General features: G+C 36.8%; 1 protein-coding gene across 6 annotated transcripts in view; it reads right to left on the bottom strand.

The window, feature by feature from the left end:
* The window catches only part of ADGRB3 (adhesion G protein-coupled receptor B3), a 465858-nt gene that overhangs the window by 276506 nt on the left and 165564 nt on the right, over window positions 1-23788 (bottom strand). For 4 of the 6 annotated variants that reach the window (XM_062608135.1, XM_062608134.1, XM_062608138.1 and 1 more), the window contains exon 3: window positions 3202-3312. The exons of 1 other annotated variant lie outside the window; for it this stretch is intronic. In XM_062608135.1, the coding sequence (XP_062464119.1) occupies window positions 3202-3312 (111 nt within the window). Of the gene's footprint in view, window positions 1-3201; window positions 3313-7189; window positions 7209-23788 lie in introns of those variants that run through there. One more of the 6 variants, XM_062608140.1, reaches the window with a different exon arrangement.

Raw genomic sequence — 23788 nt, 5'->3', positions numbered from 1 at the left:
TCAAAGCTATGTTTCTCAAGATGTTCCTCATTAGGTAAACCAGTCATATATACTCAGCGTAAATTGTCCACTAGTCAACACAGAAATGGTGACAGTGCACAGATAATAGAATACAGAAATGAAGTATTAAAAATTTTAGATTTCTGATATCTTAACGTTATAAAAAATTGCCCTTAACCCCTGCAATATGATGAAAACCAGCAATGACATAATACTAAAAAGTGTGATTATATTGACTGAATTTTGAAATTAATTTTAAATATTAGAAGTTCTGAGCATATATGTACTGTCCATTAACAAAGATCAGAATCTAGCAATATACTTCAGCATATGTAAAGAAGGCTTAAACATTTACTGGAGCAAGATTCTCCACATTAACATGATGTATGATGCAAAAAAGAGTGAAAACAGAGCAAATAAAGAGCAAATTTTTCTTACCAGCTCCTTTGCTTCCTTTTGCACAATGCATTGTTTTTTTTTTTTTTGTTAATATGTAATTTTTCAGAGTATTTTGTACCGTTGTCAATATGAAATTTTAATTTTAATTAATTTAATTAATTTGAAGGAAGGAAACACCTTCACTGACGTATTATACCATGGTTAACCATTTTTAATTAAAGCAAATAAAGACTTCATTATTTCCTACAATAAATCTTGACTGCCTAGGTAATCTGAAAATAAACCTTCTATTGCTTTATTTTGTATTTTTTCTTTTCTGAAATGAAATTTCAAAAGGGCTACTTTTTATTTTACTTCCAGATTTATGTTGAGAAGTCTTAAAATTTTATATCTATTTTACTAAATCTACAACCTCAACTTAACTATTGGCAAGCTACCAAGCTCTTATTCTCCGCTGCTGCTTTACATGTAAGAGGAAACATAACTTACTGTATCGAAGGCCTCATTGATGTGTGTAACACTTACCTGTATTATATTCTCTAAATCCCATAACACCTAAGAGAAGGATCAGCCCAAACATAAAAAATGACAAATACAGGGCAATAAATTATTCACATAAATGGTTCACTCACAAACAGGATAATGCATATTTTTCATGTCACATTTTAAAAGTCTTCCATTCCAGCAAAACTTAGTGGATTAAGTCCACTACTCTTAACAGTATTAAATGTTTCTCATTTTTTTTTCCAGGACAATTCTCTGTTCCTATCCCTCTCTATTCCTATCTCTCTGCCTTTTTAAACCATGCAAACGTTTTGCTGCACTTTTGCATCTGTTTTACTATTACACAAAATAAAATATTGAACAGGCATAAAATATAAGAAACCTCATAAACAGTATCCATTCACTTTAAAGGCTATTAGAATTCTCAGTATGTGGGTAAATTCATGAGATAGATATGTTAGAAAAAAAACTTATGAATCAGTTTAAGATGATATTGCAAAAAAATGAATGCATTAGAGGTGAAGAAAATATGCAATGATCACTACAAAGGAAAATCAAAATGAAGAAGAGATGAAAATTAGTAAGTATGTCCAAAAAGAGCACAATATTACTTATAATGTGTTAAACCTACCGTATGGAAATTATAGATTTCCTCAAAGCTGGCCATGTAAATTTATATGCTCTGCTGATATATCTCACATGCTTTCAGAACAGGGCCTTGAAAACCAAGCCTGTATAATTTTGAACGTTCATCTCCCACTCCACACACACAATCTATCAGAAGGTGATGGTATAAGTGCTGCATTTATAATGCAGTTCTCTAACACCCATAATAGATGCATTGCAATGCATGACTAGAAACTATCAAATACAAGTTTTACATGATAACATGGAAGTTTCAGGGATTTGTATGAGGAAATAAAATAGATCATCTTTCTTATCTTTTGGAGTAATTGTATGAATTCAAGAACCAGCATAAAAGCGAAGGTGTTATTCTATGTAGTAAGCAACTAACATACTGAGCTATGTATGTAAGTAGTAAGTTCTACTTGCCTAAACAAAAGCTGCATGGAGACCAAGAATATTCTAGGCTCCCTTCTTCCATTACATTGTCTTACAATATTATCAACTGCGAGTTAGGCATAAAAGTAGTCCTATAGATTAATAGGAGAGAAACAGACTTTTCCCCCTTTAAATTCTTTACCAAACAGATCAACAGTGATTGGCTATACACATATTTAGATTACTCAATATACTGATTTCTGCAATTCTGTTAAGTAAAGCACCCTAGTCAACATGCAACAGAAACAGAAGAAATTATAGCTCTTTTACTAAAGTGAATATAAACTGGAAGCATTATGTATGACTGATGCAGGCATATTTTCTAGGTTAGTAACTATGGAATACAGAGTAAGTTGTTTCAAATCCATACAATAATTATGGAGCACAAGATTTTCAGCGCAGTAACTTACTGGAATGGAGTGTGTAGGGAACCACTGAAGAGTTAGATTTTACCAACAGATACACCGATCATTACTGATGGCAGCAGTTTTGGTGTATGAGAGCTTAATTCAACTCACCACTGAAATTTTATCATTGACCTCAAAGGCAGCTGTGGTAACTGTTGGTAAGCAGGCTTTGTTTGTTTAGTTTTATTTTAGCTTTAGGTTTGTAATATTATCTTGGTACCTCTATCTAAAGTAGATGAAGTTGCTCAAACAAAATTAGAAAATATGTTTTAGATGAAAACCTGTTAGATAATTTGCACATCCAATTAAAAATTACTTACAGCCAATTTAATTTAGCAATTATGAATCTGGAAACTAGAGAATAGAGTGTTGTGCTGGGCCAAAGATAGTAAATGCTGAATGCATGCACATTAAAGTCACCCTAGCAATTAATTTGATAAATGTCTAAAGGTGGGATTAGACCTCCGTCTATTTATAAAGAAATTCTGAAGCATGTTCTTAACATCTTTAAAAACAAAAGTTAGCTTGTCACAGTAAGATGTCCTGTGTCTTCTACATATGATACTGCTTTTACTAATGAAGAAATTCATGCTTACACTAAATAATTCAGTATCTATATTCACAGTGCATGTTTTTTGTGTAATCTACCTAATTCTCAGCTACTTTATTTATGGACTTTAACTGGTGAAAAAATAAATAAAAAAATAAATGATTCAAAAAAATTATCAGCTTAGAAAACTGACAAATATGCAGCAAAAGATTATGGAAACATGCAGTGGTTTTGCTAAAATTAACAACAGTAAATAGAAAAATGTAACTGATGTATTACCAGTTTGTGCCATAAATTTAGCAGCATCAGCTTGTTCCTGAGGGACCCTTTTTTCATGAACAGATCGAGGTCGCTGACTTTTAATTGTATGATCTCCCATCATTCCAAATTCTAAAGACAGAATAAAGGTTTATGAAAGCTTGTGTGTAGACATTTCTCAAAAGTCAAATACTATCTCATGCAATATGTTCCTAAACATACCTGGAAGTTGCTGGCAAGAGTCAGGCAAGTGATCATGGCAGTTAACATCAACTTATCTTTGCTACACTCAGCTTTTAACACATACTTAAATTTATGTCTGCAGATTTTCAAACATGATTTTACTGCATGAACCAACATTAAGTGTAGTGACGCATACTATAAATTAACTGTATGACACAGGATAAAAACAATTATTAAAATGCAGACATTTTTATACCTATATTTTGTATAAGTGCAAACCACACAGAAAATGATCGTGACAGTGTCCGACATTGCTGTTCTATGGCAAAGCCTGTTGCTCTTCCAAAGCACTTCTATTTCTGCACGTCTTTCAGGCTAATGAAGCCTTCAATAGAGATAACAAGTCATCTTTCAGAATGGTGTCAAGGTGAAATAACAATTTAGGCAACAAACAGCTTATTTTTTTTTAGGCTGAATCCAGCAGAACAATGCTTGTGAACTGTTTTCTTTCTGAAACCTCTCAATTAAGAAACCTATAGTTTTTTATCTTGCCTTCAGCATATAAAAAGAAGCCCCTATGAACTGTAATAGGGAAATTACTTTAAAAAAAGACAAAATCAATGATATAAAGGCTCAGAGTGTAGGAGACAAGAGTACTTAATTTTTTTTTCCTATCACTCCAGTCATTTTCCCTCTCTGATCCTTCACAAACTTCCTTGCCTCCTACCTCAGACTCCACTTCTTTCTGCGAAAAAATGTGCAGGGTCCTTAGCAGTTAAGGGGCGACTGTTGTGTCTTCAGCACTGCTCCTTCTGCTACTCCCAGGCACAGCTTGGTGCTAAATACTCAGGTTTTACTGGGACTCTAATTTAGGAATCGTGTGCTGGGAACCATGAGTTAACATTAAAACTGCTTTAACTACAACCACATGAAGTTTCTGATGAGGCAGAAGGTGACTGAAGCACTAGGAATATAAACATCTTTCTGGTAAACATCTTTCTGCTAGAAAGTTACCTTGCAAACGGGAAATTCAAAATTCTCCCCAATTTGTAAAATCATGAAGATAATGAAACTTACCATCCTGCCTCAAAAGATGCAAAACACGGTTTAAAGGCTACTAATAAATGTTATTTACTAATACATTGTTTTGATACATCATTAAACATTTTAATTTCTACTTTGAGTAAAAAAATAATAATAAAAGGTAAATATATTTGTAAGAGGTCAATCAGCAGAGAGAGGTTTTCTTCCTTTCCAGTAAATTAAGAATATATTTCTCCAAATTAGTGTTTCTTTTTTTGTAATATTCATTAATGGCACCACTTAAAATATAAATGTAATTATTCATTTGAGAATGGCAATGAAGTTTGCATTCTAAAGAGAATATTTGAAAATTTAATTAATAAAATATATTTTGAGAATTAGTCAACATTTTTAATACATTCCAGAAATACATGTAAAAGATCATGAATATATATACATATATGTATGTGTATACATACATGTGTGTTACAAATTTTTATGAATATATTTTTACAAAATAGACCTTTTCTACAGCTCCTCAGATTTGAGATAGTTTTTTTTGTAGGAAATCTCTCACTATAATTGAAGTTTTACAATTAATATTTTAATGCAAATTAAGATTAGAATGATACTTTCACAGTTTATGTAAACTGCAGTACAGATGAGCATTTAACCTAATTAACAACATGGTGAAGGACAAGAGACTTCACATAGCTTTTCCCTCAGAAATGCTGTGAAAGCAAAGCATATTTGCTCTGAGATTTCTGCCTGCACACTGCCTGCTTGTTAGGCAATTTAAAGGATATGGCACCATTCTCGCAAAAGACTTTAATCTGTTTTTTAAGTTACAAACACAGTGCAATAATGGGAGACCTTTGCTAGAGGAAGGCTTTCCAGAAGCATATAGGGAGATGGTGAATGTTCCAGTCCCAGTCCTGCAGCCTCCCAATCAGGGTGCAGGCACATGCAGTGTCCCGCAGGACAGAGGCCTCTGGTGAAGAGAAAAAGAAGTCTGGGAGATCAGTTTTCAGGGCTGTGGTTTATACCCAGAGTAATTCCATTCACAATGATGGATTTACTCACAAATATCACCAAAGAAAATAAAATACAAGTCACTGATACAGGATCTAATCATGCCTTGACTTTTTCATTTTCCACAACACATTTTAAATTTTCACATTCAATTCACTTCAACTATTGCTGATGCTCTTTGAGATGCACTTTTCAACTAATCTCCCTTTAATATATTAAGCATTTATATAAATATATGTAAATATGTAAGTATATAGTAAAGATGTTCATAACAAAGATTAAAATATTTCTCTATAAGTTCTATCAAAAAATGGAACTGGACTTAGGGAGTGCTCTCATTTTCATATTCACTAAAGTATTTAACCAAATGCCTCACAAGAACAAAAGTGGTATCAGGAAATGCAGTGTACTGGCATGGGTGAGGACTTTAAGGACTCATTAAAATTCAGGCTTCATAAGAAAAATAAAATAAAGGTAAAGTAAATTTTCATAATGGAATCAGAAGTGTCCAGTTTCTGTATATAAGTACAAACAGTGTTCTCAAAATTGTTTAATCTAAGAAATTCAACAGCAATGCATTTTTATGAAGCATTTTATAATAAAATATTTTACTTCAGTGACTGCCATAGTTTACAATAAATACTAAGTAGAATATAAGTTTCCTCCATTTTCATATCCTAGGTAAGAAATGCAGAAGATGAACCAATTATGCATTTGTTTTACCTCAATATTTCAGAGAGAAGTATTTAAATGCTTTCTGGGATGGGAAAGCAATTTAACCCAACTCAGACTAAACAGCACAGTAGTTTCAAGCACCTGTTTGTGTGGAAAAGGTGATAAGAACCATGTTACTCTAGACAGTATCTGGTAAGAGGTGTTCTGAAGTGTCAAGTCAGCATGCTTCAAGACCTGATGTCTGGGATGTAACATTGCATGTTTGAATTGAGATTCTGAGGAAAAGAATTTTTTGCATTCTCATTCTTCTTACTTATGTCTTGCTGAAAATAAGTTTTCTAACACAGAAAAGGGTTTTTTTGCAGATACCACTTCCTGAACAGGACTTTTTGGTGACACCTGTCCTAATTTTCCCTTGGGTGAAAAAATAGTCCTTTGCTTTTACCTCAAACATTGGTATTAAATAAATTATTTCACTAAATAAAGAGGGGCAAGAAATCTTCTCAGCAGCAGACAGGTACACAGCCTGATCCAGAATTCACCAGTGACTCTAAGTTAGGCCTGAAAACATGAAAAGGTCTCAATGCTTTTTGGTACATTTTTAAAGCTTAATCTACCTGCATGAGAATAAATTCAAAGAAATACCTGGATATGTAAACAACAAATAGCATTATAGGGAACCCTGAATGGGTCATTTTATCCAGACCATGATTTATATCAAATTATAACATATTCCAAACACTTGTGGTAGAAATCCAAGGTTTAGTTATCTGGTAGAAGAATTTATCCTGCTGCCAGCGGTCCTTTGGTGGCTATGGAAGTACAGTAGTTTCCTGCAATAGGACGCATATTCTTTCTCTCCTCAGCTGTACACAATGGATCAATACTTGAAATTGTTTTAGCAATGCATATATCTTAATATGAATGTCATTTATCATTTAATTTTACATATAACTCTGAAGCATGTAATATGTTCCATGCCTTCCAGTAGTGACAAAAAACCAACCAACAACCCGAACAATAATTTCTGAAATTCCAGAGTTTACAGTTGAGTATTATTTACAACAACTCTTATCTGCAGTCCCATTGGCTTTACCTTTATTTTTATGTTATATTATGGGAATTTTTATTCCTATTGAGTAACCTTTTTAGTTTTTAAAGGAGAAGCTAAAATCTTGCGGCCAATGTAGGTGTACATTTTTAGGAGAGAAGAGAGGTGCCATGTGCTCTCTGTTGGAACAAAGAAGAAAAAACATCTGTTAACAGGATAAAAATGCAAAGTAGGAAGACTGAGCAATACAAAAGAAAAACACTGGCTTTGCAAGGTTCTACTCACCAATGGCTAGTCTTTGCTTTTTGACAAGTAGATAATCATTAAAGTTAAGGTACATGTCAAACAGATTTTAGGCGTAGGCTGTTTAATAATATTTGCAAGCTTGTTACATATATATCCTAGTCATCAGCTGACATTATAAACAATGTTGGTTTGGCTTTTATGACTATTTTTATGTCACATTTCATGGGAGCTTCACAGTGTAAATGTACTGATCTTGTTATAGGTGTACCATCTACTAAGAATTATGCTATTAATGGCACAGAACACACAGGTGTTCATAGAAAAGCCTCTTTCAGTGCAGTAGAATCACAGAATGGTTTGGGTTGGAAGGGACCTTAAAGATCATATAGTTGTCCCTCTTCCACAGGCAACAACACCTTCAACTAGACCAGGTTCTTCAAAGCCCCATCCAGCCTGGCCTTGAACACTGCCTGGGGTTGCGGGAGCCACAGCTTCTCTGGGCAACCTGTGCCAGTGTCTCACCACCCTCACAGGGAAGAACTTCTTCCTGATATCTAATCTAAATCTACCCTGTTTCAGTTTAAAGCCATTCACCCTTGTGCTATCACAACATGCCCTTGTATAAAGCCCCTTTCCAGCTTTCTTGTAGCACCCTTTAGGTACTGGAAGGCTGTTGTAAGGTCCCCCCAGAGCCTTCTCTTCTCCAGGCTGCACAAGCCCAACTATCAGCCAGCCAGTAGTTGGTGACAACACTATGAATGACCTGTTCAGGTAAAAAAAAGTGTTTTGAGGCCTTTAGGGTTACTGCTTCAGGACATGTAAAATGTAAAGCAACCCCTGAGAGCTGCTGAGTGTCCTCAGCATGTACTGTACTGCCTGGAAGGTGAGATGGTAAGCAGTTCCCTGAAGGGTGATCAGAATCTCAAAAGCAAGAACAGGCAATCAATTCCCCAAAGTCACTGTCATTTTCTTCTCTCAGCCACCCACTCCTGAACTATAAACAGTCAAATGAGTGTTTTCAATTACTCTTGACTACGGAATGAATACTAAAGGCCTTGCAGCCAGAATGTGCATTAATGCAGACTGTCACGTATAGTAGCATGGCATCCTCTCTGTACAAACACGGAAATGTTTTGCTGAGAAATTATGCAAAATGCTGAAGTATGTCCAGGTGAAGGGGAAGGAAGGAGTGCATGCAGGGACAGGAAGAAAGAAGGGGGCTATAGAAATATGTGAAGAACCAGTCTATTTAAACTAATTTACGGGCCGAGCTATTAACTGATTTCAATATATCTGATTAATTGCAGACTTCCAGGAGCTTCAGAATGTTTCCTGCCCATTTAATTTCTTTGTAGTCCATTCCATATTTTCTCCCACAAAGATACTAGGGCAATATGCAGTAGTAGCAGCAGTACTTGGGGTTTCTCGTTACAGTTGCAGCTGGTCAACACAATTTCTTCTGGTCACTAGATGGCAGAATGTGTGTTGACAGAAGCACAATTTTGCATTGACTGGAGAAGCCATGACTTTCCGTTTCTTTTTCACTATAAAAATTATCTCTCACATATATATATATAAAATTCATTATACTCAAAGGATTGAGGGTGTTTTCTGGGTGTTTTTTTTTTTGTTTGGCTTTCTTTAGGTCTTCTTTTGTAGGGATGGAGATTAAAAAAAAAAAGAAAAAAAAAAAAACCGAAACAAACAAACAAACAAACAAACAAAATAACCAACATACCAAAACCAAAAACCCCAAACAAACAAAAAACCCCCAAATCACCCCAAAACAAACTGAAAAAATGCAAACAAAAAAAAAAAAAAACAAAAACCAAACCTAAAAAACAAAATCAAACCTAAACCGAACAAAACATGAACTTCAGTTGTTTTCCCTTCACAGTAAACCCTGTGACAAAAAAAAGATTAAAATCCCAGGAGCATTCCCTTGCTTGTCTGCAGCCCTGCTTCGCTGTAGCAGGGCACTCAGGTCCCACAAGGAAGCACTTGTCCTCCAATGCTTTGTTGGCAGGACACAGAGCTTCAGGGCATCAGTGAATATTAGCACTCTGCAACACATATTTAAGCTATGGCTTTCTATGGGAACCCCTTAAAATGGTATTTCCTCACCAGGGAGGCAAGTTGCCAAAATGGTAACATAGCTATTAGCTGAATTAGATTTCCATGGGAACCTCTCAGCAAATGTGGAAAACATTCTTAAAACAGTCTTTGCCTACTTCCTACGTAGATCCTGGTCCCATAAAAAGTCCTCTTTTGGCTCTACAAAACAGTATAGAAGAGCTTTGACCATTTTCAAACTGAAAGGAATATTTTCTTTCACTACAGTGAATTAAGGTCTGAGCTGAGCTGTATTCATGAACACAGTGAGAAAGATATCCTATTACTCATGAAAACATGGAGAGGATTTTAATAGTAGTGGAAATATGAAAGGCAATAGTATTTGTACTTACAAAGTAATTTTTTTTATTAAAATACACTCTTACTTTTTATCAAGAAAAAGATAGGTTAACATTTCTAGAAAATTAGATACAAGATTTCCTTTCTCTTGCAAACAGACATATCCTAATACATATACATATGCATTCTTTCATCTTTCAAAAAATTGGGGAAAACAATTATGTATCTAAACCATCAACATATTGTACATAGGTAATTAGTTTGTCTCTAGGGAGACCCATTTGCTTCTAGAAAATAATGTCGGATTAATACTCCTGCTGCTAGTTTTAGTGACATAAGAAGTGAAATATTACTGAATTAAACTATAAATGATCACACAAATCCTGATGAGTTACACTTTCTTGTGGCAATAAAATCTGCTGTTCCTCTGTGTGTCTCTGCAGCGATTCCCTTGGCCAGCCATTATATTTGGTGGGATCTGATCTGTTTATTTATGGTTACAGATTTGGTCAGTGAAGAATATCATAAAGATGCAAAATTTATTCATTTTGTCTGTGCACAGAATGTTGAAACTGTGCAAGCTCTATTACTTGCCTCCCTGAGTCTACTTGCTCATCATCTTACACCTACGCAGAAGAAAGTGAGCATGTGAATCTAGTGAAGTGGCCCATACCTGTTCAAAAAGGATGTAAAATATCACCACAGGAGGTAGTGTGTTTTCATATGTGCTTTGCAGAATTATAACTAAGCAAAGAGGAAAAGGAGAGGTGACTGAAAGCCCAAACTGCAGCTTTACCTATTTATATCTCTGCTAAATCTGACACATTTTGTCATTATCTTGGCCAGTATGCAGAAGATACTCTGTACTTCTTTTTATTTTTCCCATTTAAATACTTCCCTAGCAATCCATACCAAAATATTTCTATTCAAATAAAAATAATAAAACCAATAAAGAAAACCTACGTTATTGAGTTCAACACTAAAATCCTCTAAATTCAGCAGTATATTATTCTCCCATTAAAGAATGAAAACACATGGGATTACTTTTATTTATTTTTGGTTCTTTGTTTTGGTTTGGTTTTTTTTTTTCTTAAATGAAAGACATTTAATGCATTCTCTTGTACTGTTCTCATCATTTTAATGTTTCTGTTCTAATAACTTATTCATGTGTAGCCCTTAAATCATAGTATGATAATAACACACTGGTACCTTCATTGCTTTTTTTACATTTCATACTGTTTTACTTCTGCATTAGGTATTTTTCTTTTGTCATATATTTAATTAATTGAATTATTGATATGGCTAGCCAGTGCAGTAATTATTTCAGAGTAGTAGCATTTTATATAAACAATCTCTTTTTACTGAACACTGTGGCAAGCTACCTAAATATTACACACAGGCTAGTATGTGCCTCTTTATTGCTCTATACATTTACAACTGAAGAGAAGATGACTGAGCATAAACTATAATTTTCTAAGCTATTGCTGAATTCAATAACTTCATTATCTTTATTTTCTGTTCGAGAAACACTATAAAGTAAGTAAAATTCACGGGGGGAAGCAGGATTCACAAGGACATCAAGACTATTTCCTTGCCCTGCAACTATTTAACGCATTCCTGCAGATGGTTTCTTTTCTAAATGATAGCAGTGTTCATTAAAATTAGAAATTATCTATGAATTTATGACAGGGAAATTTACATCTGTGAAAGATTTTGAAGCTGCATGAAGAGAAGGAACAAGAAAAAATATTTTAAATTACAGGTACTGTAAACTGTCCTCACCAAGCACAGTTAAACTTAGTGAAGGTTTTTTTTTCAGTATGATAAAGCTTCCAGGTAAAGCTAAATGATATTGCATGCTTTAAAGAGCATTTTCTTGTCCTTTTTTAAGACTCTTGAATTGTTTCTATGAAAGAATAATAAAAAATGGAGGAAGTGTCACTGGATGTAAGTTTTGCACATTACATTTTTATCATTTGTGGCATCACAAAGCTGGCTGTTTGTATACAGATGAGGGAAGGAGGGAAGGATGGCCTTGGCTGCTGCAAGCTGGCCTGGTTCCACCCAGACAGACCAAATTGTGTCAGCTGAGGCTGTGGACTAGTAGGTCTATTTGAAAACTACAGAGCTACTCTGAGCTAAGAGGTTTATATAACCTGTTTGCAAGGATATGTAGCCTTTGCTAACCGTCACTGGCACATTTATGATCATACACATGCAATTTCAAACATACTATTCCACGCAGTTCAGCCTGGGATATGTACGTATGACACAGCCCCCTGATAAGCACAGTGTTGCAATGACTTCCAGAATGGACCTGGAACTCTTAAAAAGTCTCTTACAGTGACAAAGGGTCTCTCTCTGGACTCTTATGGTGACACCTATCATTTTAACAACTATGACTCATAAGTATTTCTTCTCTAGTCAACAAAATTAAATGGGAAAACATGAAATAAATGAAAGGAAACTCAGCGATTCAAAATTAGAAACTAAGACCAAATTTTCACAATAACTAAATCCGTCCTTCAGAAATACATGTATAGGATTTTAATAGGAAAGCACATAAGGGATTTACCCAAAATCTATCAATGAAAATCACTCAGACCTAGATCCTTCAGGATTTTTTGAAAATCCACTAGATGCTTTCACTGGATTCAGTAAAAGCACACCTTTCTAGGTCTCTGAGATTCTCACTTCAGGGTCAGAATAAGCAATGTATTTAATGGTTTTAAGGACCCAAATATCACACTGAGTGTTTTCATTCACTCTTACTGCATAATGCACACTTTTAAAACAGCTCATCTGCTAACACATCCTTCCTATCTCTGTGGCCCATAGTGTCAGACATGACCACATGGTTGGTTAAGTTGGCAGGTGTTGCCCATGCAATGTCTCTATAAAGGCAAATGAACTGCTCAACTGCAGAGCTGAGCTAAACAACGCATAATTTGTCAAGCACCTCTCAGGGAAGTTCACCCTGAAGCCTTCATTAAAGAACAGCAAGGGCAAGATTCCTCTACTATTTAATACCATATCAAATACCTTATGACAATATATAAAAAGTTATGGCATAAAAGTTGACCTAAGAACAGGCATTTTTGATGGGTATAATCTATCTGATCATAATGTACTAATATTAATGCAGTAAGAACAGCACATTACTGGGCTGAGAAAATCATTCCATTAGAATTGGTGAGCTTCTAATGATTATGAAGCTCTACAGGTCTACAAAATACACAGAGCAGTCTGAGAGCCATTGGTATATTTTTTTCAATATATATTTTTTAAAAAACTTTAAAAAAAGTTGTTCTGTAGCTGGGACAGAGATTTTTACTTGGTCATGGCAAAGTGCCTCCTTGTCCATTTCTCTGATTAAGTTATAAAGTAATACCAAACACAGTCTAGTCAACATGACATTGACACTGATTATTAGAGAGAACAATGGGGTTGACACTACTGAAGTGGTATCATTCTCAGAGGCAGAAGGACATACCTGTTTTTCATCAATAAGCATCAAAGAAACTGATTTTAATCTTTATTGTTTCTACATTCCAACATGATGTTAGGCACTTGAATCACTTTTAAAATTCTCATGTATCGCCTGCAAATATTACTGCAGCAATCTATACCTTTTGAACTCCAGAATGATTAATGGAATTATACTCTATGGAGAATAGTGGCTGCTTCCTCTACAGATGTCAATAATAAGGACCATTAAAAACATCTATTCCCTGATGGCTGCACAAGATACATCTCATGTAACTCATTTCAGCTTGTCAACTTAATACACGACATGGATATCTAAAATCTGTCTGCTCATCATGGTCCATCATTTGAAGAAATGATGCCAATAGTCAACATACACCAATGGAGATCTCAAGCAGTGATATTTTTCAGTGCAGATGCTTAGTTCTGGACCTATAACTATAGAGTTCAGGATACTTGCTAAGCTGGGAACTCTGACTAACTTATGTAAATGCAATCTCAGAATGACCTATTGTTTGACATAGATAAACTCTTACCTTTCATGGAGAAGTCTGCAGTTAGTGCTGTTCTTAGTACAAACATAATTCCTCTTAACAACTGGAGACCTACAAATGGGATAAGTATTGTGGCTCTCTAAGAAAGGCTTAAGACTGGAATTCATTATGCTGCTCCTAACTATGAATCTTTTTTTGAATTCTCTGCAGAGCTGCTTGCACATCTGCCCACAGATATCCTATATATCTCTCCTATTGCCTCTACTCTACTGTTGAGAAAGGGATGGAAAAGAACAGGTTTGCTGGGAGCTCAGTAAAACAGCTAAAAAAAAAAATATCTATACAGAGATACTTTCAAACAAAGAATCATATTTGCTTCAACTTATAGTTTTGCTTTGTGTGCTGGCTCTCTGACAATATTCTAATGATTTAGTTACCTGAAAGAAGTGTTCTCAAATTCAGCCTACTGTAAGCATGTATAATGGAATAGTTATGGTAAGGAAATCCTGAATCAAAGAATTAAATAATGCTCACCAGAAACTTATAGTATATATTTTGATTATCCAGCCAGGAATCAGAACTATAAAAGTAGTATGTCTGCTTACAGCTAGCTGATATGCATTGTGAGTTTTAAATAAAAGCAGTTAGTATTGAGGAATAGAGTGTTTGTGGGTGGAAATAATGATTTTTTTTTTTTTACTTTTATAACAGCTGAAGTACTGGGGAAAAATAGGCAGCTTTTGGGCACACAAACTTTCAACTCTGAAGCAGAAACATCAAACTGCAAAGCAATGTGTTTTATTACTGCCATGTACAAACCTTGTCTTGCTCATGTACTTTGAATCCTATGGCCCCAGCACTACTACCACAATTTAAAAAATATAGGCATATTTCACATTCAGTTAAGGGGTTAACAGTTAACTCCAAAAATGGAATTATAAAATCAGAAAATTCAGAAAATATCGCACTATATTGACCACAAAAGTTATACAGCCTGCATTATTTGCTTCAATCTAGTAATTAAGAGTATGTTAAGTAGCCTGAAAACCTAATGTTGAAGACTGCAAGGTACCACTTCTCAGAAGACAACAGAGAAAGAATCCTAGGTGTAGACCTAACACAGAAACTACTCATTCTGTACTGATCTTGTGGAATCATAGAATTGTGGAATCATAGAATCATAGAACAGTTAGGGTTGGAAAGGACCTGAAGATAATATAGTTCCAACCCCCCTGCCATGGGCAGGGACACCTCACACTAACTATGTCACCCAAGACCTCATCCAACCTGGTGTTGAGCACTGCCAGGGATGGAGCATTCACAACCTCCCTGGGCAACCCATTCCAGTGGCTCACCACACTAATAGGAAAGAATTTCCTCCTTAAATCCAATCTAAACTTCCCCTGTTTAAGTTTTAACCCGTTACCCCTTGTTTTATCACTACCGTCCCTAATGAAGAGTCCCTCCCCAGCATCCCTATAGGCCCCCTTCAGATACTGGAAGGCTGCTATGAGGTCTCCACGCAGCCTTCTCTTCTCCAGGCTGAACAGCCCCAACTTTCTCAGCCTACCTATCTTCATATGGGAGGTGCTCCAGTCGCCTGATCATCCTCGTGGCCCTCCTCTGGACTTGTTCCAACAGTTCCATGTCCTTTTTATGTTGAGGACACCAGAACTGCACACAATACTGCAGGTGAGGTCACATGAGAGCAGAGTAAAGGGGCAGGATCACTGCCTTCGACCTGTTGGTCACGCTCCTTTTGATGCAGCCCAGGATACGGTTGGCTTTCTGGGCTCCAAGTGCACACTGAAGCCTGCTCATGTTCATTTTCTCATCAACCAACACCCCCAAGTCGTTCTCCGCAGGGCTGCTCTGAATCTCTTCTCTGCCCAACCTGTAGCTGTGCCTGGGATTGCTCTGGCCCAGGTGTAGGACCTTGCACTTGTCATGATAAAACTTCATAAGGCTGGCATCAGCCCACCTCACAAGCATGTCAAGGTCCCTCTGGATGGCATTCCTTCCCTCCAGGGTATCAACTGAACCACACAGCTTGGTGTCATTGGCAAACTTGCTGAGGGCACACTCAATCCCACTGTCCATGTCAGTGATGAAGATGTTGAAAAAGACCGGTCCCAAGACCGATCCCTGAGGGACACCACTCGTTACTGGTCTCCAGCTGGACATTTAGCCATTGACCACAACTTTTTGTGTGCAGCCATCCAGCCAGTTCTTTATCCACCAAGTGGTCCATCCATCAAATTGATGTCTCTCCAATTTAGAGATAAGGATGTCGTGCGGGACAGTGTCACTTTGCACAAATCCATGCAGATTACATCAACTGCTCTACCCCTGCTCATCAGTTCCATAGCCCCATCATAGAAGGCCACCAAATTGGTTAGGCAGGATTTCCCCTTAGTAAAGCCATGCTGGCTGTCACCAATCACCCTGTTGTTTTTCATGTGCCTTAGCATGCCTAATCTGCTCCAAGATTTTGCCAGGCACAGAGGTGAGACTGACTGGTTTGTAATTCCCAGGGCCATCCATTTTCCCCTTCTTGAAAATGGGGGTTATATTTCCCTTTTTCTAGTCGTTGGGAACTTCACCTGACTGCCATGATTTCTGAAATTTGATGGCCAGTGGCTTAGCAACTTCATTCGCCAGCTCCTTCAGGACCTGCGGATGGATCTCGTCAGGACCCATGGACTTGTGCACGTTCAGATTTTTAATTCTAACTGGGCCTTAGCTTTCCTAACCTGGTCCCTAGCTTCCCAGACAACATCCCTGTACTCTTCCCAGGCCGCCTCTCCTTGCTTCCACTTATTATAAGCCTCTTTTTTTCATTTGAATTTTCCTCAGGAGCTCCTTATCCATCCAAGGAGGTCTCCTGGCCCTCCTGCTGCACTTCCTTCTGGTTGGGCTGCAACACTCCTGAGCTTGTAGCAGGTGATCCTTGAATATCAACCAAGAGTCTTGGGCCCCCCTGTCCTCTAGGGCTATATCCCATGGAACCTTACTAAGCAGGTTCCTGAAGAGGCCAAAGTTTGCTTTTTCGAAGTCCATGGCAGTGAGCTTGCTGCATGCTCTTCTCACTGTCCTGAGGAACTCAAATTCGACCATCTCGTGATCGCTGCATCCAAGGCTGCCCTGGAGCGTCACATTTCCAACGAGCCCTTCCCTGTTGGTGAGCATGAGGTCAAGCATAGCACCTCTCCTTGTTGGCTCCTCTGTTACTTGCAGGAGGAAGTTGTCTTCCACACAATTGAGGAACCTCCTGGATTGCCATATCGTCCTTCCAACAGATGTCAGGGTGGTTGAAGTCACCCATGAGAACAAGGGCCTGCTAGCGTGAGGCTTTTCCTCTCTGTCTATGGAGTGCTTCATCCGCAGGTTCTCCTTGATCAGGCAGTCTGTAACAGATCCCCACAGTAACGTCTCCCATAGCTGTTTTCCCTTTAACCCTGACCCACAAATTCTCTGTTAACTGCTCCCTGTCCCCGGATAGAGTTCCATGCTGTCCAGCCTATCCGTAACATTAATAGCAACTCCCCCTCCCCATCTGCCAGGCCTGTCTTTTCTAATGAGCCTGCAACCCTCCATTTTAACAGTCCAGTCATAGGAGTCATCCCACCACGTTTCTGTGATGCCTTTTATATCATACCCTTGTAGACGTGCATCTGTAATTACTCTTGTTTGTTCCCCATGCTATGGCGTTTGTATAGAGGCATCTTGAGTCGAGCTCCAAATGAAGCTTGGCTGGAGCAGCTAGAATATATCTACATTGCTCCGAGCATTTATTGTATGTGCTGGCAACTGACTGGGTGTGTTGGGATGGAATGATGCCCCCCTCTCCCAACACATGTAGTTTAAAGCCTCCTTGACCAGTCTGGCAAGCCTCCTACCAAAACCGCTCAGACCAGCTCCACCAGCACCCAGTAGACCTGGCCTACTAACTTGGGTCCTGTGTTCAAGACACCCAAACCCCTGACTATGACGCCACCCTTTTAACCATTTATTAACCTGGCCAATCCTCCTAGCTTTTTTTAGGTCCTCCCCTGTATCCTGGAGAATTGATGAAAAGACTACCTGAGCTCCAGGGCCCCTAACCACCTCTCCCAGGGCTCTGTAGTCCTTCTTTATGTTCCCCAGGCTACTACTATCTATATCCCCAGCACCCACATGTAATTTTAGATTTTTCAAGTATATATTTAAATTTAATTTTTTTTTAATAAAAAAAGATAATTTTTTTTTATTAAAGAAAAAAGAAAAAAGGGTTACTTAAAGTTGTTATTCATTTATATCTCAAAATAATTAAAGTACTTCTAAAACCTATGATTTTAGAAACAACTTTCAGCGAGTAAGAATAAAGTTCTGTTTTCTAAAAGTCATTATTTGCTTGACATATAAGTAGTGAACACCACCAAAATCTATTCAAAGAATCCTAGGTTTCAAAGGTAACATTCCATTAGTTTTAATGAAGGGTTTGAAAGTCCTTCAGCAATAGGTCTTCAAAGCCTGACTGAACCAAAGTGTGCTGTGCCAGGACTGACTCTGGAGCCCTGAGGTAGTTATATCGACAGTCAGAGCAGTTTATTTCCCAGGATAACTGCAGAACCCAATGATGCAAGACATGGTTATAAAAATGCCCACATGCTAACATATGTAAAACATCTCAAAAGGATAGTCTGGGTGCAGAAGATCTACCTCTGGGAAAAGGGCTTGGTGCCACATGACAGCACATGTATAGAGTTTACGCCATAGAGCAGATGTTCCCATTTCTTATTTCCATGTAATTTATATTTGTAAAAAATCATTACAAGTTCCCAAAAGACATAAAGAAGCATTTTTCAATGTACCACATTCTGTCAAAAAATAAGTCATTAATGCTAATATATATACAACCCCCTATACTGGTAGTTACAGTTAGCACCTACTCATTTTGTGGTTTTAATACATTTTTTAATATCATCACCTACAAGCAGTGATACTTTTACCTTCACCACTGTAAATCAAAAGTCACGAAATAATGGAATAATGTGTATAACTGCTGTGTGCGCAGAACTAGCTCCAGATGGATTAATTCCTGAGGTGCAAGCAGCACACAGGACTGACAGACCTAGAATAAGTAATGACTTTCTAGCTCCTTTCTCTATGTTCTGTTAGACCATGTGTATTCTTAAGCATATCTACACAATTAAATCCTTTAGACTATAGGAACAATTACAGCTAGTTAAAGTGCGATTTCACTAAATCCTTATTCGTGATGAGGTCAGCTTGGATTTGCCTCTAAGTGGCAGTCTTTTAAAGGTTAATAACAATGAATTATTCCTAATATAAAAAGTGGGATAGTACAATAATCCAGGAGAAAAAGGTCCAGTTGGGAAAATATCTTTTGCTGTTATTGGTGCCCTCTGTCCATCACTGTTATTGGTGCCCTCTGTCCATCACTGTTATTGGTGTGAAATGTTATGGTTGTATGCATAGGGTACATACTAACCTGAACTTAGGAATGTCAGCACTACAGTTTTCTCACATTCCTGTGGCAGGACCTGGGTAGTTTGCTAAAAAAGCAAGAATTTATAAAAAATAGTAACACACTTGTGGAGAGAAAAAATATTGCATGAGATCACCGGCCTGCTGGTGCTCTTCTGGACAAACAACTGTAGTGATCAATAAGTACGAATATTCTGAAAAAGAGGTGCTATTCAAAGTATACAAATTAGAGATGAATTGTTAAATAAGGTAATTCTTGCTAGCCCTAGAGATAGCTCTTTCTTTGTATGAGGAAAGACAAAATCCTTAGCTGGTATTTACATTTGAAACAAATTTTGAGTCCCACACCAAATTCACAAAACGGTTGTAGATCCAGAATAGGACTAATAGTTGGAGAGGAGCAATATTTCTTTGGCCATTTAGCTCCCTAACTCTGGGAGTCAAAACACAGCTTATGGAGTCTAACTAAAAAGACTTAAAAATTGAGGATCTGGGGAGTTTCTGACCAAGCTGTAAAGAACCTGCATAAACAACACTACCTCCAGGAAGAAATTTTTGGGAGGGAATTCCTTCCTTTCATGGCCTCTGCAAGGATTAGATCCTCTCATATGTCTTTGAAAACTCACAAAGTTACTTTAGGACACAGAATTTGGAGTAGCAGAAAGGAGACTGCTGCAGGCTCTAGGGCATCAGGAAAAGCAGGAGTCCTATGATTCTTAACCGAATAATGTCTAAAGAAGAATGGCAGCCCAGCAGAAAAATTGAGGAAAAATAAAAAAAAGAAAGAAATGAGAAAAAAAAGATAACAAAAGCACATCTCTGCAGAAGGAAAGAAATCACATATGCATTCCTGCTCGATCAGAGTCAGTCTGGATCTGCTCACTGGAGGAGGACTCTATAGGGTTGAGGAAGGCAGAGGAAAATTTAATCATCAGGGCTTCTGTTTCCATTAGTTGTTTCTGAACTTAATTCAGAGCATCCTCAGGGTATATAATCTGAGGTACTGTTTTTCAGCTGCTCTGTTTTGAACCAAAGTTAGTATATTTTATATACATACATACAATTTTATTTATATCACTATTTACTATTGCCCCTAAGCTACGTAACTGTTATTAAAAGAAAAATGTCATGAACAGTTGCAAGTGATTACATTGGTTCACTGTAACAATAGGTAGCAAATGAACAGGTAAATATTAAACCTAATTCAGGACTGACTGTACTGATTACAGTGGGGAGTAGCTGATTTTTTTTATATCAAGAACTTCACAAAATAGCTGTTTCAAAGCTAGATACACTGATTAATCTGAATTACAAGTTTCAGTCAAAAAAGAAGAAAGAAGAAAGCAAGAAGAATAGCATTTTGTAAACTTGAAATAGCTTACTTTATTTGAATTATAGCTACAGTTTGAATTTGAATTCTAATTAAAAAAAAATAACATTGAAAAATAAAAAAAAAGCACTTTCTGAGTTACACATTTGATTCAGCCCTAAATATTTTTTGTCTGTCTCATGAAGCAAAGAATCAGTTATTCTAGAAACTTTATCAGTGAATTAATTTAGAAAATGGAAATTAATTAAACAATTGCATCTACTCAAGTGCACTAATTTTATATTAAAACTTCCTTCCTTTACATTAAAAATTACTTCTTACATTAGGTTTCCTCATTAAAAAAAAATAACAGCAACTTTACTTTGTGAAAAAAGAAATTAAAGAATCATAGTTACATAAAATGTAATCCAAGAAACATAATTATATTGAGCACATATGAGGATAAAATGTTAAAGGCAGCAACAAAACAATAAGAGACTCCAAACCCTGTTCACCCCTTTCTCATAAGGATGTTAAAAAATTAACATTTCTAAATTTATACCAAATATGAAATACTAGTTAAGAGTCTTTGCAGCCCCTGTATCTCTTTGTATTTCCTATTCCACATACTTACACACTGATGGAAAAATTGTTGATATTTCCTGCATGTGCTGAGGATGAATAAATTGAGCCACCAGGAAAGTGAGTACCTAAAACCAGGCATCTTATTCTGCTTCAGACTCAACATACTGCTTCATGGCTGTGAATTTTTTCATGTCCAATCTATTGATGATGATGCCTGTCAGCTGCAGTTTTCATTAGGAAAAAGAAGTTACAGCTGACAGTAGGGTTTGTAGGAGTTCATAAATATTCTGTTACTGTTCAAAACTGCTGCAATGAAGTAAAAGCAGACATACTAGATTTATTTTTAAACCCACATGAAACTAGAGCTATTAGACTACAAAGCATGATCACTCAACATGTTCTTAAAGAATAAAACCCATCAAATTAAATATGGTGTACTTTTTGGGATGTGGTCCAGGGCAGAAAAGTAATCCAGCTCTTCAGTTTTTGCTCCTAACCAGGACCTCTGCATCTTCATAACCCTTCCAATCTAATCTCTCCGAATAGTGTTTTTTGAATGGTTTTATAATGGCAGGGGTGAATAGCTCATGTTTTTCTGCACTGCTCCTGCTGCCTTTGGTGAGTTGAGCCGAGAGCTGACCTGTGATCCTGACAGGCCATGGGACTTACCGCAGTGCTCTGCATAGGGAGACCTATGGCTGAGTGCCAGGCTGCCCTCAAGGAGCTTGTTCTGCAGCCACCGACAGCCTGGTAGGACATTTTCCTTGATCATCAATATAATGTTCCCTAAGCATCACTTGTACATCACTCTAAGGTCACTGATATAAATAACCAGTGACAGATGAGGCCTGCGGTGTGTTTATTAGAGAGCTGGTGGTAGATATTTTATTCAAAGTCTGATCAATCGTAGCACAGCAAGGTTCTGGAGATCTCTATGTCACTGTAAAAACCATAATAAGATCTTCAGCCACTGAGACCTCAAATTGTGAAGAGGGGCTCATGGTCCTGCTTATAGAGAAGGAATAGTTGGCAAATCCAGTGGTCTTCACCTGGAGACAGCAAGACTGCCCAAGCTCTGGAAGAGAGCACTATCTTCCTTTTGAATAAGTAAAATCTCAGTTGGAGCTGTCAAAGATGCCTGAATAGCATCTGCACCAGGACAACAGAGGCCACCCTTCAGCTATGCTCACATCTGCAGGAAGCTGTCACTCCTATGTTAGGAAGGACAGAACATAAAAGCTGCTCTGTGCTGTTTGCGTGGAGTCAACAAGACTCAGACTTAATACCAAACACTGGGAAAACCCACTCTCAACCATACTACTTTAAGATCTGCTGGTGGGTCAAGCTGTGTTTTATTTAATTTTAATGCATCTATGCATTTATCTTTATCAACAACATAAGATGGATAACAGCAAAAGGAACAGTTTTGTGTCTCTGTTTTTTTGAATGGCATTAGTTGTATTTCTGTAGAGAAAATAGTATTAGAAATTCTAAAGTAAAATACTTATTTCTGCATTTTTCTTGGGAAATACATATAGTATTTCAGAGATATAAATCTCTTTAACATGTCCAGACAGACACTTTGACTTATGAAATCTTGGTTGGCAACTAAGAAAAATTTGAAGAAAAAGAAAGTAATACAAAATTCTCTTTTTTTCCCATCAGATTTGTTCCAGATGTTTCCTTTAATCTCAGTGCCAAAGTTGTAGTATTTCATTATTCATGTTTGAATAACGAAATATTACATTTCTGCATTCTGCTTTGAAACATTCTGTTAGTTTAGAAGTTCGGTTGGTTTGTTTTGGTTTTTTTTTTTGAATTGAAGGTATTTTAGACTGGGACCAAGTACACTTGCTAAAATATAAATCAGGAATAGAATAAGTTATTAGGTGGAAATTGTGTTTTCTACTAAAACTGAATACTCATGAAAAATACTAAAATTACTTTAGGTAGGGATGATGATGTAAAATCTGAATTTTTAAGTTAGTGGTGTGTTAAACAGTTTAAACTATTGCATTACTGTTAGAATGCATCTAAAATACAAGAAATAAATTAGTTGGAATGCACAGGCTTTCTGAAAAGAGTAGGAAATGTCACTGTACTAGGGCAGTAAGTGGAGAAGGGCCAACTCTATATTTACTAACTACTTAGACTATGTAAGAATAGGATGAGAGGAGATTTTCAGTATCAAGAGGGAAAAGGAAGGTATGAAAGTCTATTATTTTTACAGCATATGAACATCTAATTAAAGCCTCCCATGGCAGAATCCATTTCTGACCCAAGTTACTACTGACTTCAGGAAAGTTCTACTAAAATTTTTAAAATACTTTCTAATGATAAATAGTTCTCATGTAGCAATCCATAAATAAGCATTGGGACACATCTTCATTAGACATTAAGCCAAAATTCATTCTTGGTCTCTCAGTTCCATTTCCACAAAGGCTTTCTACAACCTCCTTCCTTTATATTCTACATAGCTTATATAGTGCAGCTTAACACGGTAATGTACATCAAGAACAGGCAGAAACAGAGAAACAGTCAGTAGAGAAAATTTAGACAGAGCTGTAACTTTCCTTTCAGCTGCTCAGTAATTAAAAAAATACACATACTGAAGTATATACA

This window comes from Pezoporus occidentalis, unplaced genomic scaffold, assembly GCF_034315485.1.
Source record: "Pezoporus occidentalis ecotype Australia unplaced genomic scaffold, CSIRO_AGI_Poc_V1 ctg13, whole genome shotgun sequence".
Classification (NCBI taxonomy): domain Eukaryota; kingdom Metazoa; phylum Chordata; class Aves; order Psittaciformes; family Psittacidae; genus Pezoporus; species Pezoporus occidentalis.
Note: the sequence above shows the minus strand (reverse complement) of the source record. Positions and strands in the feature narration are given on the sequence as shown.